Raw genomic sequence first — 16,254 nt, forward strand, 5'->3', positions numbered from 1 at the left:
GAGACACAGAGACACAGAGACACACACAGTGAGACACACAACGAGACACAGAGACACGGTGCACACAGACAGGTGGGAGGACACACACAGACACACAGAGACACAGAGACACACACACAGAGACACAGACACACACAGAGACACAGAGACACACACACACACAGACACAGAGACACACACAGACACACACAGAGACACAGAGACACACACCGACACACACAGAGACACAGAGACACACAGAGACACAGAGACACAGAGACACGGTGCACACAGACCGGTGGGAGGACTCACACAGAGACTCACACAGAGACACACAGAGACACACACAGAGACACACACAGAGACACACACAGAGACACACACAGAGACACAGAGTGACACACAGAGACACACGCACAGACACACAGAGACACGGTACCCACAGACAGGTGGGAGGACACACAGACACACAGAGACACAGAGACACACACAGAGACACACAGAGACACACACAGAGACACAGAGACACGGTGCACACAGACAGGTGGGAGGACACACACAGACACACACACAGAGACACACAGAGACACACACAGAGACACAGACACACAGAGACACGGAGACACGGTGCACACAGACAGGTGGGAATACAGAGACACAGACACACACAGAGACACAGACACACACAGAGACACAGAGACACAGAGACACACACACAGAGACACACACAGACACACACAGACACACACAGAGACACACAGAGTGAGACACACACACAGAGACACAGAGACACGGTGCACACAGACAGGTGGGAGGACACACACAGACACACAGAGACACACACAGAGACACACAGAGACACACACAGAGACACACACAGAGACACACAGAGACACACACAGAGACACACACAGAGACACACACAGAGACACACAGAGACACACACAGACACACACACAGAGACACAGAGACACACACAGAGACACGGTGCACACAGACAGGTGGGAGGACACACACAGACACACAGAGACACACACACAGAGACACAGAGACACACACACACACACAGACACACAGAGACACACACAGTGAGACACACACACACAGAGACACACACAGAGACACAGAGACACACACACACAGAGACACAGAGACACGGTGCACACAGACAGGTGGGAGGACACATACAGACACACACACAGAGACACACAGAGACACACACACACACAGAGACACAGACACACAGAGACACGGAGACACGGTGCACACAGACAGGTGGGAATACAGAGACACAGACACACACAGAGACACAGACACACACAGAGACACAGAGACACACACACAGAGACACACACAGAGACATGGTGCACACAGACAGGTGGGAATACAGAGACACACAGACACACAGAGACACACACAGAGACACAGAGACACACACAGAGACACACACAGAGACACACACAGACACACAGACACACAGAGACACACACAGAGACACACACAGAGACACAGACACACACACAGACACACACACACAGACACACACACAGACACAGACACACAGAGACACGGAGACACGGTGCACACAGACAGGTGGGATACAGAGACACAGACACACACAGAGACACACAGTGAGACACACACAGACACACAGAGACACACACAGAGACACAGAGAGACACACACAGTGAGACACACACAGAGACACGGTGCACACAGACAGGTGGGAGGACACACAGAGACACACACAGACACACAGAGACACAGAGACACACACAGAGTGAGACACACAGACACACAGAGACACAGATACACGGTGCACACAGACAGGTGGGAGGATACACACAGACACACAGAGACACAGAGACACACACACAGCGAGACACACAAAGAGACACACACAGAGACACGGTGCACACAGACAGGTGGGGAAACACACAGAGACGCACAGAGAGACACACAGAGACACACACACAGACACACAGAGAAACACAGAGAGACACACACAGACACACACACAGACACACAGAGACACACACAGTGAGACACACAGACACACACACAGAGACACACACAGAGACACGGTGCACACAGACAGGTGGGAGGACACACAGACACACAGAGACACAGAGACACACACAGAGACACACAGAGACACACACAGAGACACACACAGAGACACAGAGACACACACACACAGAGCCACAGAGACACGGTGAACACAGACAGTTGGGAATACAGAGACACAGAGACACACACACAGAGACACACACAGAGACACGCAGAGACACACACGGAGACACGGTGCACACAGACAGGTGGGAATACAGAGACACACACAGAGACACAGAGACACACACACAGAGACACAGAGACACGGTGCACACACAGAGACACACAGACAGGTGGGAATACACACAGAGACAGAGACACAGAGACACACACAGAGACACACACAGAGACACAGAGACACACACAGAGACACACACAGAGACACAGAGACACACACAGAGAAACAGAGACACACACACAGAGACACACAGACACAGAGACACACACAGACAGAGACACACACAGACAGAGACACAGAGACACAGACACACAGACAGAGACACAGAGACACACACAGACACACACACAGACACACACAGAGACACACACAGACAGAGACACAGAGACACAGACACACACAGAGACACAGAGACACACACAGACACACACAGACACACACAGAGACACAGAGACACACAGAGACACACACAGATACACAGAGACACACACAGAGACACAGAGACACACACAGACACACAGAGACACAGAGACACACACAGAGACACACACAGAGAAACAGAGACACACACACAGAGACACACAGACACAGAGACACACACACAGACACACACACAGAGACACAGAGACATGGTGCACACAGACCGGTGGGAGGACTCACACAGAGACACACACAGAGACACACAACAACAACAACAACCGCCATTCGCCACTAAGTGGCGGTGACGTCACCACGACGCTTGTGCCAGGCTATGTGCACCCTGAGGCCACGTGAAGTGTCGAACGCCCGCTGGCAGGAGGTCACGGGGCAGACCCAGGTGCCACGGGTCGACTGACTGAGATGACTGGCTGATGCACCACCTGTGCCCCCTACTGTGCCAACCTGCTGTGCTTTAGCCACCCGGCGCTCCGCTCGCTGTTGTGAGCGTCGCTCCTCCGCCCTCCGTTGTTGTTGGAGGGCGACTGCCTCCAACTGCCCAGTAGCATCCTTCACGAGCCTCCTCCACAGAGGCCGATCTTGACACCGCTGGTACCAGTCATCGGCAAGTCCACTCAGCTCCACGTCCTCCTGTACCACATCACTCCATCTCTTCTCTAGCCCGTGCCGCGCCCGCTTAGCCCCCTCAATCCGGCCAAACAAAAGCTGTTTCGGCATGCGGTGGCTGGGCATGCGGGCTACATGACCCAGCCATCGCAGCCTTGCCTGCCGGAGGAGCTCACCGATGGGACCCTGCCCAGATCTTTCAAGGATTTGTGAGCTCCTCACACAATCCAGTCTGGTTAAACCCAGGATGGATCGTAGGCAGGCCAGCCTAAATGTTTCTAACCGGCGAAGATGTTCCATTAGGGGGGTCCACGTTTCGCAAGCGTAGAGAAGGGAGGGAATGACCGTGGCCGAGAAGACCTGAAGCTTAGTGCGGAGCGACAGACCAGGTAGCTTCCACACAGCGTTACGCAACCGATGAAAAGATATTGCCGCTCGACTGATTCAGAGTGAGACCTCTGCTGTTAAACTGGAGCCAGTCATAAGCACACTGCCCAGGTATGGGAAACTCTCCACTCTCTCCACAACTGCCCCATCACCGATTGGGAGTTGAGGGGGTGGAGTGTCCGATGGTACAAAATACCCAGGCAGGTGCTTAGTTTTGGTGGGGCTGATGGTAAGGCCCCACCTCTTAGTGGCACGCTCCAGTCTCAGCAGCAGCGTCTCCAACTCCTCCTCTGACTGAGCAGCTATTACCAAGTCATCAGCATACATAACGTGGTTGAGCAATAGGGAGCCATCCCTTGACCGCACCCGGGCATCGATTAGCCTCCCATTATATCTGTACCATATGGAGATTCCCCCGGTACAGCTATTGAAGGCTTCACGAACTACGTGGTCAAAATAGATGTTAAATAATGTGGGAGCCAGAGGACATCCCTGTCGCACCCCAAGGTGTACAGGGAATGGCTCTGACTCCCGGCCACGTAGTTTTACCCGGGCCCGCTCACCATCATGAAGGTCCTTAATGATCGTGAGCAGAGGGTCAGGTACTCCAAAAGCACGAAGAACGACCCAGAGCCCAGGCCTACTGATGGTATCATAGGCCTTGACCAGGTCAATAAAGCAGAGATGTAGGTCTTGTTGGAATTCCCTACACCTCTGCTGTAGCAGACGGACAGAAAATATGGCATCTGTGCAGGACCGCCCTTTCCTGAAACCACATTGGGGCTCCGCAAGCCTCTCCTCAGCGTGCCTGGCAAGGCGATGTTGAATAATCCTTGCCAGGACCTTTCCCGGCACACTGAGGAGTGAGATGCCCCTGTAGTTGTTACAGTCTGTGCGGTCCCCCTTCTTAAAAAGGGGGACCACCAGGGCATCCTTCCAATCCTGCGGAACCCGTCCAGTGGTCCAGACTGTTGTTATGATGTCATATAGGGCAGTCTGTGCACAAACGCCACCCTCCCTCAGCATTTCGCTTGGGAGATCATCTCTGCCCGCTGCCTTTCCTGGTCTCAGACTCCAGATCGCCTTCAATACTTCCTCAGCAGATGGCACCTCAGCCAGCCACTCACAGGGGGTGACTTCATCCAATATTTGAGGCACCGCAGCCTCAGCAGGGTCATCCTCACTTTGTGCCACGATGTTTTCCTGGCTGAGGGATTTTCCCTCCCCCAGGACCTCACAGAAATGCTCAGCAAATCTGCGAACCTGTTCCTGGGGGTCGGAAATTGGATCACCGTTTTTTCCCCTAATGATGGTAATAGGTGTGGCGCTGCAGGTTACTTTTTTGATGGAGTTAAATAGAGATTTGTGATCACGGGCCACTGAGGCAGACTCCATCTCCTCAGCAACCCGCGACCACCACCCATCCTTGCAGCGCCTCACGGCTCTCCGAACCTCCGAGCGAAGGCTGCGGTAAGCCTCCTCATTCTCTGACGTGGGATTCTGTAGCCGATGACAGTGGGCCTGTCGCTTTTTCTCAACCATCGTGAACAACTCCTCTGTAATCCAGGGTGTCTGGGGAGGTCTGGACCGCGTACCCAAAGCAGCCATTGCAGCTGCATGAGTCACAGTCCTAAACCTCGCCCATTTACCCTCGACATCAGGAGGAGTCGGGGACGATACCAATCCCAGCCGCAAGCGATGATGAAATTCTCGCTTGCAACTTTCATCAGATAACTGAGACCAGGCCACTTTAGGTTGGAATGGGGTCCTGGGTGTACACCCACCACCGGAGTGGAAGAATGGCAGGCGCATCTTACAGATGACTAGTCGATGGTCAGAGGGCTGATCAGCTCCACGGTAGGTCCTGGTGTCAAGGACATGGGCTCGCATTCGCTGGTCCGTCACTATGTAGTCCAGCAGATGTTCTTGCTTGGACCCGGCATGCATCCATGATGTTGTGTGGATGCGCCGATGCCGGAACAGCGTGTTGGTAATTACAAGCCCATGGGCTGCACAAAAATCTAGCAGCCTCCTACCGTTGTTATTGAGCTGATCTGGCCCATGCCCTCCAATCACTCCAGACCAGGTGCCAGTATCATGACCAACTCGGGCATTGAAGTCACCCAACATGATGACTCTATCCCGAGGGGCCACTTTAGCCAGCACCTGTGACAGGAGGTCATAGAAGGCATCTGACTCATCGGCTTTGCCTGCATCCCTCCACGGATGTTCATCTTCGGTGGGGGCATAAGTAACCACGACCACCATTCCTCGCCTCCGGTTGATGGGAAGGCGAGCCCAAAGTAGCCTGGGGCTTACAGCTTCCCACACCTCACCGCCACGCTCCCACGCCCCCTTCATTCTTTTGTTCAAAAGAAGACCCACACCCTGTTGTTTGGCAGTCTGCTGCCCCGAGTAGAGGACTGTCCACCCCTCATGGTGGCAGGAGCCAGAGCCGGTCCACCGGACCTCCTGAATGCCGCATAGATCCAGGCGGTACCGGTCCAGCTCCCGACAGAGGAGTGGCAGCCTCTCCTCTGCAGTGAGCGTTCGAACATTCCACGTGGCCAACCGTAGTGGCTTTTCGTTGTTTCTGGAGTAGCCCCGAGGGTAGGTATTCAATCTCCTGGCTCCGCCAATTGGGGTTTGGCCAGGAGACGTCATAGACGCCTGGCCCCCCGGGGCCTCCGGCACAAGCTTAGTTGTTACATATTTCAGTTTAATTCGTAGTTTCGTGGTAATTAATTGAAGGTGGAGGGGTTACCAGCCCCTCGCACCCGTCCAGAGCCCCCGTTTAGCCCCTGTGGTGGACACATATGCCATGAGGGGAGGAGCCAATCAAAATTGGATCTCCCCCCACAGCGCTGTCCACGACAGAGTTGCCCGTCCGGCACCGCGAGGAGGTAGGGGGTTGTTTTGCCGGACAGAGAGACACACAGACACACACAGACACACACACAGACACACACAGAGACACACACAGAGACACAGAGTGACACACAGAGACACACGCAGAGACACACAGAGACACGGTACCCACAGACAGGTGGGAGGACACACAGAGACACAGAGACACACACAGAGACACACACAGAGACACACACAGAGACACACACAGAGACACACACACAGACACACACACAGACACACACACACAGACACACACAGACACACACAGAGACACACATAGACACACAGACAAACACACACAGACACACACGGAGACACACACAGACACACACAGAGACAGACAGAGACACACACAGACACACAGAGACACACACCGAGACACACACAGAGACACACACAGAGACACACACAGAGACACAGAGACACACACAGAGACACAGAGACACACACACAGAGACACACACACAGACACACACAGACACACACAGACACACACAGAGACACACACACAGAGACACACACACAGAGACACACACAGACACACACACACAGAGACACACACAAACACACAGACACGGTGCACACAGACAGGTGGGAAGACACACACAGAGACACACAGAGACACACAGAGACACACACAGAGACATGCAGAGACAGAGACACACACAGAGACACACACAGAGACACAGTGCACACAGACAGGTGGGAGGACACACAGAGACACACACAGACACACACAGAGACACACAGAGACACACACAGAGACACACATAGACACACACAGAGACACGCAGAGACACAGAGACACACACAGAGACACGGTGCACACAGACAGATGGGAGGACACACAGAGATACAGAGACACACACAGAGACACACAGAGACACACACACAGACACACACAGAGACACACACACAGACACACACAGAGACACACACAGAGACGCACAGAGAGAAGCATAGAGACAGAGGCACGGTACACACAGAGAGGTGAGAGACACATGTCTGTGGGTCTCTCTGTGTGTGTCTGTTTGTGTGTGTCTCTGTCTGTGTGTTTCTGTGTGTGTCTGTGTCTCTCTCTGTCTATCTGTCTGTGTGTGTCTGTATGCATCTATCTGTCTGTGTGTCTATCTCTCTGTGTGTGCCTCTGTCTGTGAGTTTGTGTGTCTGTGTGTGTTTTTCTGTGTGTATGTGTGTGTTTCTGTGTGTCTGTGTCTCTGTCTATCTGTCTGTGTGTGTCTGTGTGTATCTATCTGTCTGTGTGTGTCTGTCTGTACTCCTCTGTCGGGAGCTGGACCGGTACCGCCTGGATCTGTGGCATTCAGGAGGTCCGGTGGACCGGCTCTGGCTCCTGCCACCATGAGGGGTGGACAGTCCTCTACTCGGGGCAGCAGACTGCCAAACAACAGGGAGTGGCTCTTCTTCTGAACAAAATAATGAAGGGGGCGTGGGAGCATGGCTGTGAGGTGTGGGAAGCTGTAAGCCCCAGGCTACTTTGGGCTCGCCTTCCCATCAACCGGAGGCGAGGAGTTGTGGTCGTGGTTACTTATGCCCCCACCGAAGATGAACATCCATGGAGGGATGCAGGCAAGGCCGATGAGTCAAATGCCTTCTATGACCTCCTTTCACAGGTGCTGGCTAAAGTGGCCCCTTGGGATAGAGTCATCATGTTGGGTGACTTCAATGCCTGAGTTGGTCATGATACTGGCACCTGGTCTGGAGTGATTGGAGGGCATGGGCCACATCAGCTCAATAACAACGGTAGGAGACTGCTAGATTGTTGTGCAGCCCATGGGCTTGTAATTACCAACACGCTGTTCCGGCATCGGCGCATCTACACAACATCATGGATGCATGCCGGGTCCAAGCAAGAACATCTGCTGGACTACATAGTGACGGAACAGCGGATGCGAGCTCATGTCCTTAACACCAGGACCTACCGTGGAGCTGATCTGCCCTCTGACCATCGACTTGTTATCTGTAAGATACGCCTGCCATTCTTTCACTCCGGTGGTGGGTGTACACCCAGGACCCCATTCCTACCTAAAGTGGCCTGGTCTCAGTTACCTGATGAAAGTTGCAAGCGAGAATTTCATCATCGCTTGCGGCTGGGATTGGCATCGTCCCCCACTCCTTCTGATGTCGAGGGTAAATGGGCGAGGTTTAGGACTGTGACTCATGCAGCTGCAATGGCTGCTTTAGGTATGCGGTCCAGACCTCCCTAGAGACCCTGGCTGACAGAGGAGGTGTTTCAGGATGGTTGAGAAAAGGCGACAGGCCCACTGTCATCGGCTACAGAATCCCACGTCAGAGAATGAGGAGGCTTACCGCAGCCTTCGCTCGGAGGTTCGTAGAGCCGTGAGGCGCTGTAAGGATGGGTGGTGGTCGCGGGTTGCTGAGGAGATGGAGTCTGCCTCAGTGGCCCGTGATCACAAATCTCTATTTAACTCCATCAAAAAAGTAACCTGCAGCACCACACCTATTACCATCATTAGGGGAAAAAACGGTGATCCAATCTCCGACCCCCAGGAACAGGTTTGCAGATTTGCTGAGCATTTTTGTGAGGTCCTGGGGGAGGGAAAATCCCTCAGCCAGGAAAACATCGTGGCACAAAGTGAGGATGACCCTGCTGAGGCTGCGGTGCCTCAAATATTGGAAGAAGTCACCCCCTGTGAGTTGCTGGCTGAGGTGCCATCTGTTGAGGAAGTACTGAAGGCGATCCAGAGTCTGAGACCAGGAAAAGCAGTGGGCAGAGATGATCTCCCAAGCGAAATGCTGAGGGAGGGTGGCGTTTGTGCACAGACTGCCCTATATGACATCATAACAACAGTCTGGACCACTGGACGGGTTCCGCAGGATTGGAAGGATGCCCTGGTGGTCCCCCTTTTTAAGAAGGGGGACCGCACAAACTGTAACAACTACAGGGGCATCTCACTCCTCAGTGTGCCGGGAAAGGTCCTGGCAAGGATTATTCAGCATCGCCTTGCCAGGCGATGCAGAGGTGTAGGGAATTCCAACAAGACCTACATCTCTGCTTTATTGACCTGGTCAAGGCCTATGATACCATCAGTAGGCCTGGGCTCTGGGTCGTTCTTCGTGCTTTTGGAGTACCTGACCCTCTGCTCACGATCATTAAGGACCTTCATGATGGTGAGCGGGCCCGGGTAAAACTACGTGGCCGGGAGTCAGAGCCATTCCCTGTACACCTTGGGGTGCGACAGGGATGTCCTCTGGCTCCCACATTATTTAACATCTATTTTGACCACGTAGTTCGTGAAGCCTTCAATAGCTGTACCGGGGGAATCTCCATATGGTACAGATATAATGGGAGGCTGATCGATGCCTGGGTGCGGTCAAGGGATGGCTCCCTATTGCTCAACCACGTTATGTATGCTGATGATTTGGTAATAGCTGCTCAGAGGAGGAGTTGGAGACGCTGCTGCTGAGACTGGAGCTTGCCACTAAGAGGTGGGGCCTTACCATCAGCCCCACCAAAACTAAGCACCTGCCTGGGTATTTTGTACCATCGGACACTCCACCCCCACAACTCCCAATCGGTGATGGGGCAGTTGTGGAGAGAGTGGAGAGTTTCCCATACCTGGGCAGTGTGCTTATGACTGGCTCCAGTTTAACAGCAGAGGTCTCACTCTGAATCAGTCGAGTGGCAATATCTTTTCATCGGTTGAGTAACGCTGTGTGGAAGCGACTTGGTCTGTCGCTCCGCACTAAGCTTCAGGTCTTCTCGGCCACGGTCATTCCCTCCCTTCTCTACGCTTGCGAAACGTGAACCCCCCCTAATGGAACATCTTCGCCGGTTAGAAACATTTAGGCTGGCCTGCCTACGATCCATCCTGGGTTTAACCAGACTGGATTGTGTGAGGAGCTCACAAATCCTTTAAAGATCTGGGCAAGGTCCCATCGGTGAGCTCCTCCGGCGGGGAAGGCTGCGATGGCTGGGTCATGTAGCCCGCATGCCCAGCCACCGCATGCTGAAACAGCTTTTGTTCGGCCGGATTGAGGGGGCTAAGCGGGCGCGGCACGGGCTAGAGAAGAGATGGAGTGATGTGGTACAGTAGGACGTGGAGCTGATTGGACTTGCCGATGACTGGTACCAGCGGTGTCAAGATCGGCCTCTGTGGAGGAGGCTCGTGAAGGACGCTACTGGGCAGTTGGAGGTAGTCGCCCTCCAACAACAACGGAGGGCGGAGGAGTGACGCTCACAACAACGAGCGGAGCGCCGGGTGGCTAAAGCACAGCAGGTTGGCACAGTAGGGGGCACAGGTGGTGCATCAGCCAGTCATCTCAGTCAGTCGACCCGTGGCACCTGGGTCTGCCCCGTGACCTCCTGCCAGCGGGCGTTCGACACTTCACGTGGCCTCAAGGTGCACATGGCCTGGCACAAGCGTCGTGGTGACATCACCGCCACTTAGTCGCGAATGGCGGTTGTTGTTGTTGTTGTTGTCTGTGTCTCTGTCTATCTGTCTGTGTGTGTCTGTGTGTATCTATCTGTCTGTGTGTGTCTGTGTGTATCTATCTGTGTGTCTCTGTGTGTGTCTCTGTGTGTGTCTCTGCGTGTGTCTCTGTGTATCTCTGTGTATCTATGTATCTGCGTGTGTCTCTGCGTGTGTCTCTGTGTCTGTGCCGTAGAGGAGACAGGGGAGGTGAGGTTGGTGATGATCCCCGTGTCTCTGTGTGTGTCTCTGTGTGTCTCTGTGTGTGTCTGTCTGTGTGTGTCTGTGTCTCTGTGTGTCTCTGTGTGTGTCTCTGCGTGTGTCTCTGTGTCTGTGCCGTAGAGGAGACAGGGGAGGTGAGGTTGGTGATGATCCCGTGTCTCTGTGTGTGTCTCTGTGTGTCTCTGCGTGTGTCTCTGTGTGTGTCTGTGTGTCTCTGTGTGTATCTATGTATCTGCGTGTGTCTTTGTGTCTGTGCCGTAGAGGAGACAGGGGAGGTGAGGTTGGTGATGATCCCCGTGTCCCTGTGTGTGTCTCTGTGTGTCTCTGTGTGTGTCTGTGCCGTAGAGGAGACAGGGGAGGTGAGGTTGGTGATGATCCCCGTGTCTCTGTGTGTGTCTGTGTGTGTGTCTCTGTGTGTCTCTGTGTGTGTCTGTGTGTCTCTGTGTCTGTGCCGTAGAGGAGACAGGGGAGGTGAGGTTGGTGATGATCCCCGTCCCCGTGCCGATCTACGTCCCGGTGCCCATGCAGCTCTACAGCCAGGCCCTGCCTGTGGCACTGCCCATACCTCTGCCGGTCTATACCACACTTACACACACACATACACACATAGACACACACATACACACATATACACACACACACATACACACACATATACACACACCTACACACCTACACACACACATACACACATATATACATACACACACCTACATACATATATACATACACACATACACACACACATATATCCACACACACACCTACACACACACCTACACACACCTACACAACAACAACCGCCATTCGTCACTAAGTGCCGGTGACGTCACCACGATGCTTGTGCCAGGCTATGTGCACCCTGAGGCCACACATACACACCTACACACACACATACATACACACACCTACACACACACCTACACACACCTACACACATACACACATGTACACACACACCTACACACACACATCTACACACACACACCTACACACATATATACATACACACACCTACACACATATATACATACACACACCTACACACATATATACATACACACACCTACACACATATATACATACACACACCTACACACATATATACATACACACACCTACACACATATATACATACACACACCTACACACATATATTCATACACACACCTACACACATATATACATACACACACCTACACACATATATACATACACACACCTACACACATATATACATACACACACCTACACACATATATACATACACACACCTACACACATATATACATACACACACCTACACACATATATACATACACACACCTACACACATATATACATACACACACCTACACAAATATATACATACACACACCTACACACATATATACATACACACACCTACACACATATATACATACACACACCTACACACATATATATATATACACACACCTACACACATATATACATACACACACCTACACACATATATACATACACACACCTACACAAATATATACATACACACACCTACACACATATATACATACACACACCTACACACATATATACATACACACACCTACACACATATATACATACACACACCTACACACATATATACATACACACTCCTACACACATATATACATACACACACCTACACACATATATACATACACACACCTACACACATATATACATACACACACCTACACACATATATACATACACACACCTACACACATATATACATACACACACCTACACACATATATACATACACACACCTACACACATATATACATACACACACCTGCACACATACACATACACACAAATATATACACGCAAAAAGACAAATATTCCCCGTATAGCCCAAACCGGCTTTTGGGGCAAGTGTCTCCGTATCTCTGGAGAGACACAGGGGAGACTCAGGGACACCGTGTCCCCGTTTCTCCGTGTCTGTCTCTCTGTGTCTCTGTGTCTCTCTGTGTCTCTGCGTCTCTCTGTCTCTCTGTGTCTCTATGTCTCCATAACCCCGTCTCTGTCTCTCCGTGTCTCAGTCTCTCCGTGACCCTGTCTCTCTGTCCCCGTTTCTCCGTGTCTCTCTGTGTCTCTCTGTCTCTCCGTGTCTCTCTGTCTCCATAACCCTGTGTCTCTGTCTCTCTGTGTCTCTGTCTCTCCGTGACCCTGTCTCTCTGTCTCCGTGTCTCTGTGTCTCTCTGTGTCTCTGTGTCTCTGTGTCTCTCTGTGTCTCTCTGTCTCTCTGTGTCTCTCTGTCTCTCTGTCTCTCTGTCTCTCTGTGTCTCCATAACCCTGTGTCTCTGTCTCTCTGTGTCTCAGTCTCTCTGTGTCTCTGTGACCCTGTCTCCCCATGATCTCCGTGTCTCCCCGTGTCTCCCCGTGTCTCCCCGTGTCTCCCCGTGTCTCAAGTGTCTCTCTGTGTCTCTCTGTGTCTCTCTGTGACCCTGTCTCCCCGTGTCTCCCCGTGTCTCCCAGTGTCTCCCCGTGTCTCTCTGTGTCTCTCTGTGTCTCTCTGTCTCTGTGTCTCTCTGTGTCTCTCTGTGACCCTGTCTCTCTGTCTCCGTGTCTCTCTGTCTCTCTGTGTGACCGTGTCTCCCCCGTGTCTCCCCGTGTCTCCCCGTGTCTCTCTGTGTCTCTGTGTCTCTCTGTGTCTCTGTGTCTCTCTGTGTCTCTCTGTGTCTCTCCGTGTCTCTGTGTCTCTGTCTCTCTGTGTCTCTCTGTGACCCTGTCTCCCCGTGTCTCTCCGTGTCTCCCCGTGTCTCTCTGTGTCTCTGTGTCTCTCTGTGTCTCTGTGTCTCTCTGTGTCTCTCTGTGTCTCTCCGTGTCTTTGTGTCTCTCTGTCTCTCTGTGTCTCTCTGTGACCCTGTCTACCCGTGTCTCCCCAGGTCCCTGTCCCCGTGCTGCTCCCAGTCACTCTGTCCAGTGCTGACGACATCATCTCCACGATCCGTGATCTCCGTGTCTCTGTGTCTCTCCGTGTCTCTGTGTCTCTCTGTGTCTCTGTGTCTCTCTGTGTCTCTGTGTCTCTGTGTCTCTCTGTGTCTCTCTGTGTTTCTCTGTCTCTGTGTCTCTCTGTGTCTCTGTGTCTCTCTTTGTCTCTCTGTGTCTCTCTGTCTCCGTGTCTCTGTCTCTGTGTCTCTCTGTGTGTCTGTGTGTCTCTCTGTGACCCTGTCTCCCCGTGTCTCCCCGTGTCTCTGTGTCTCTCTCTGACCCTGTGTCTCTCTGTGTCTCTGTGTCTCTCTGTGTCTCTCTGTCTCCGTGTCTCTGTGTCTCTCTGTGTCTCTGTCTCTCTCTGTGTCTCTGTGTCTCTCTGTGACCCTGTCTCCCCGTGTCTCCCTGTGTCTCTGTGTCTCCCCGTGTCTCTCTGTGTCTCCCCAGGTCCCTGTACCCGTGCTACTCCCAGTCACTGTCCAGTGCCGACGACATCATCTCCACGATCCGTGATCTCCGTGTCTCTGTGTCTCTCTGTGACCCTGTGTCTCTCTGTGACCCTGTCTCTCCGTGTCTCCCCGTGTCTCCCCGTGTCTCCCCAGGTCCCTGTCCCCGTGCTACTCCCAGTCACTCTGTCCAGTGCTGATGACATCATCTCCACGATCCGTGATCTCCATGTCTCTGTGTCTCTCTGTGTCTGTCTGTGACCCTGTGTCTCTCTGTGACCCTGTCTCCCCGTGTGTCCCCGTGTCTCCCCGTGTCTCCCCGTGTCTCCCCAGGTCCCTGTCCCCGTGCTGCTCCCCGTCACTCTGTCCAGTGCTGACGACATCATCTCCACGATCCGTGATCTCCGTGTCTCCGTGTCTCTCTGTGTCACTCTGTCTCTCTGTGACCCTGTCTCCCCGTGTCTCCCCGTGTCTCCCCAGGTCCCTGTACCTATGCTGCTCCCCGTCACTCTGTCCAGTGCTGATGACATCATCTCCACGATCCGTGATCTCCGTGTCTCTGTGTCTCTCTGTGTCTCTCTGTGACCCTGTGTCTCTCTGTGTCTCTCTGTGTCTCCCCGTGTCTCCCCGTGTCTCCCCAGGTCCCTGTCCCCGTGCTGCTCCCCGTCACTCTGTCCAGTGCCGATGACATCATCTCCACGATCCGTGATCTCCGTGTCTCTGTGTCTCTCTGTGTCTCTCTGTGTCCCTGTCTCTCTATGTCTCCCCGTGTCTCCCCGTGTCTTTCTGTGTCTCTCTGTGTCACTCTGTGTCTCTCTGTGTCCCTGTGTCTCCCCGTGTCTCCCCGTGTCTCCCCGTGTCTCCCCAGGTCCCTGTCCCCGTGCTGCTCCCCGTCACTCTGTCCAGTGCCGATGACATCATCTCCACGATCCGTGATCTCCGTGTCTCTGTGTCTCTCTGTGACCCTGTCTCTCTGTGACCCTGTGTCTCTCCGTGTCTCCCCGTGTCTCCCCGTGTCTCCCCAGGTCCCTGTCCCCGTGCTGCTCCCCGTCACTCTGTCCAGTGCCGATGACATCATCTCCACGATCCGTGATCTCCGTGTCTCTGTGTCTCTCTGTGTCACTCTGTGTCTCTCTGTGACCCTGTCTCTCCGTGTCTCCCCGTGTCTCCCCGTGTCTCTCTGTGTCTCCCCAGGTCCCTGTCCCCGTGCTGCTCCCCGTCACTCTGTCCAGTGCTGATGACATCATCTCCACGATCCGTGATCTCCGCGCTCGCATCCCCGAGGATCCGGCTGAGGCCGTTCTCATCACCATGGCCGATCTCATCGCCCAGGGAGACGCGGGTGGGGCTGGCCTCTCCACAGGTACACCCTGACCACACCGTGTCTACACAGTAACTACACCGTGTCTACACCCTGTCTACACCCTGTCTACACCCTGTCTACACCGTGTCTACAACCTGTCTACACCCTGTCTACACCCTGTCTACACCCTGTCTACACCGTGTCTACACCCTGTCTACACCCTGTCTACACCCTGTCTATACCCTGTCTACACCCTGT

At 53.2% G+C, this 16,254-nt stretch overlaps 1 protein-coding gene across 3 annotated transcripts in view; it reads left to right on the forward strand.

Annotated features, from left to right (window-relative positions):
- The window catches only part of LOC116958156 (zinc finger MYM-type protein 3-like), a 266,666-nt gene that overhangs the window by 22,787 nt on the left and 227,625 nt on the right, over positions 1-16,254 (forward strand). For 2 of the 3 annotated variants that reach the window (XR_012930617.1, XM_076055902.1), the window contains exons 8-9: positions 11,741-11,856; positions 15,888-16,056. Coding sequence is in view for 2 of the 3 variants with exons in the window: in XM_076055902.1 (XP_075912017.1) it covers positions 11,741-11,856; positions 15,888-16,056 (285 nt within the window). In the remaining variant the exon portion in view is untranslated. Of the gene's footprint in view, positions 1-2,276; positions 2,298-11,740; positions 11,857-15,887; positions 16,057-16,254 lie in introns of those variants that run through there. The other variant, XM_076055903.1, reaches the window with a different exon arrangement.

This window comes from Petromyzon marinus, chromosome 73 (assembly GCF_048934315.1).
Source record: "Petromyzon marinus isolate PM22_M1 ecotype Great Lakes invasive population chromosome 73, UKy_Petmar_22M1.pri1.0, whole genome shotgun sequence".
NCBI classification, from domain to species: Eukaryota; Metazoa; Chordata; class Hyperoartia; order Petromyzontiformes; family Petromyzontidae; genus Petromyzon; species Petromyzon marinus.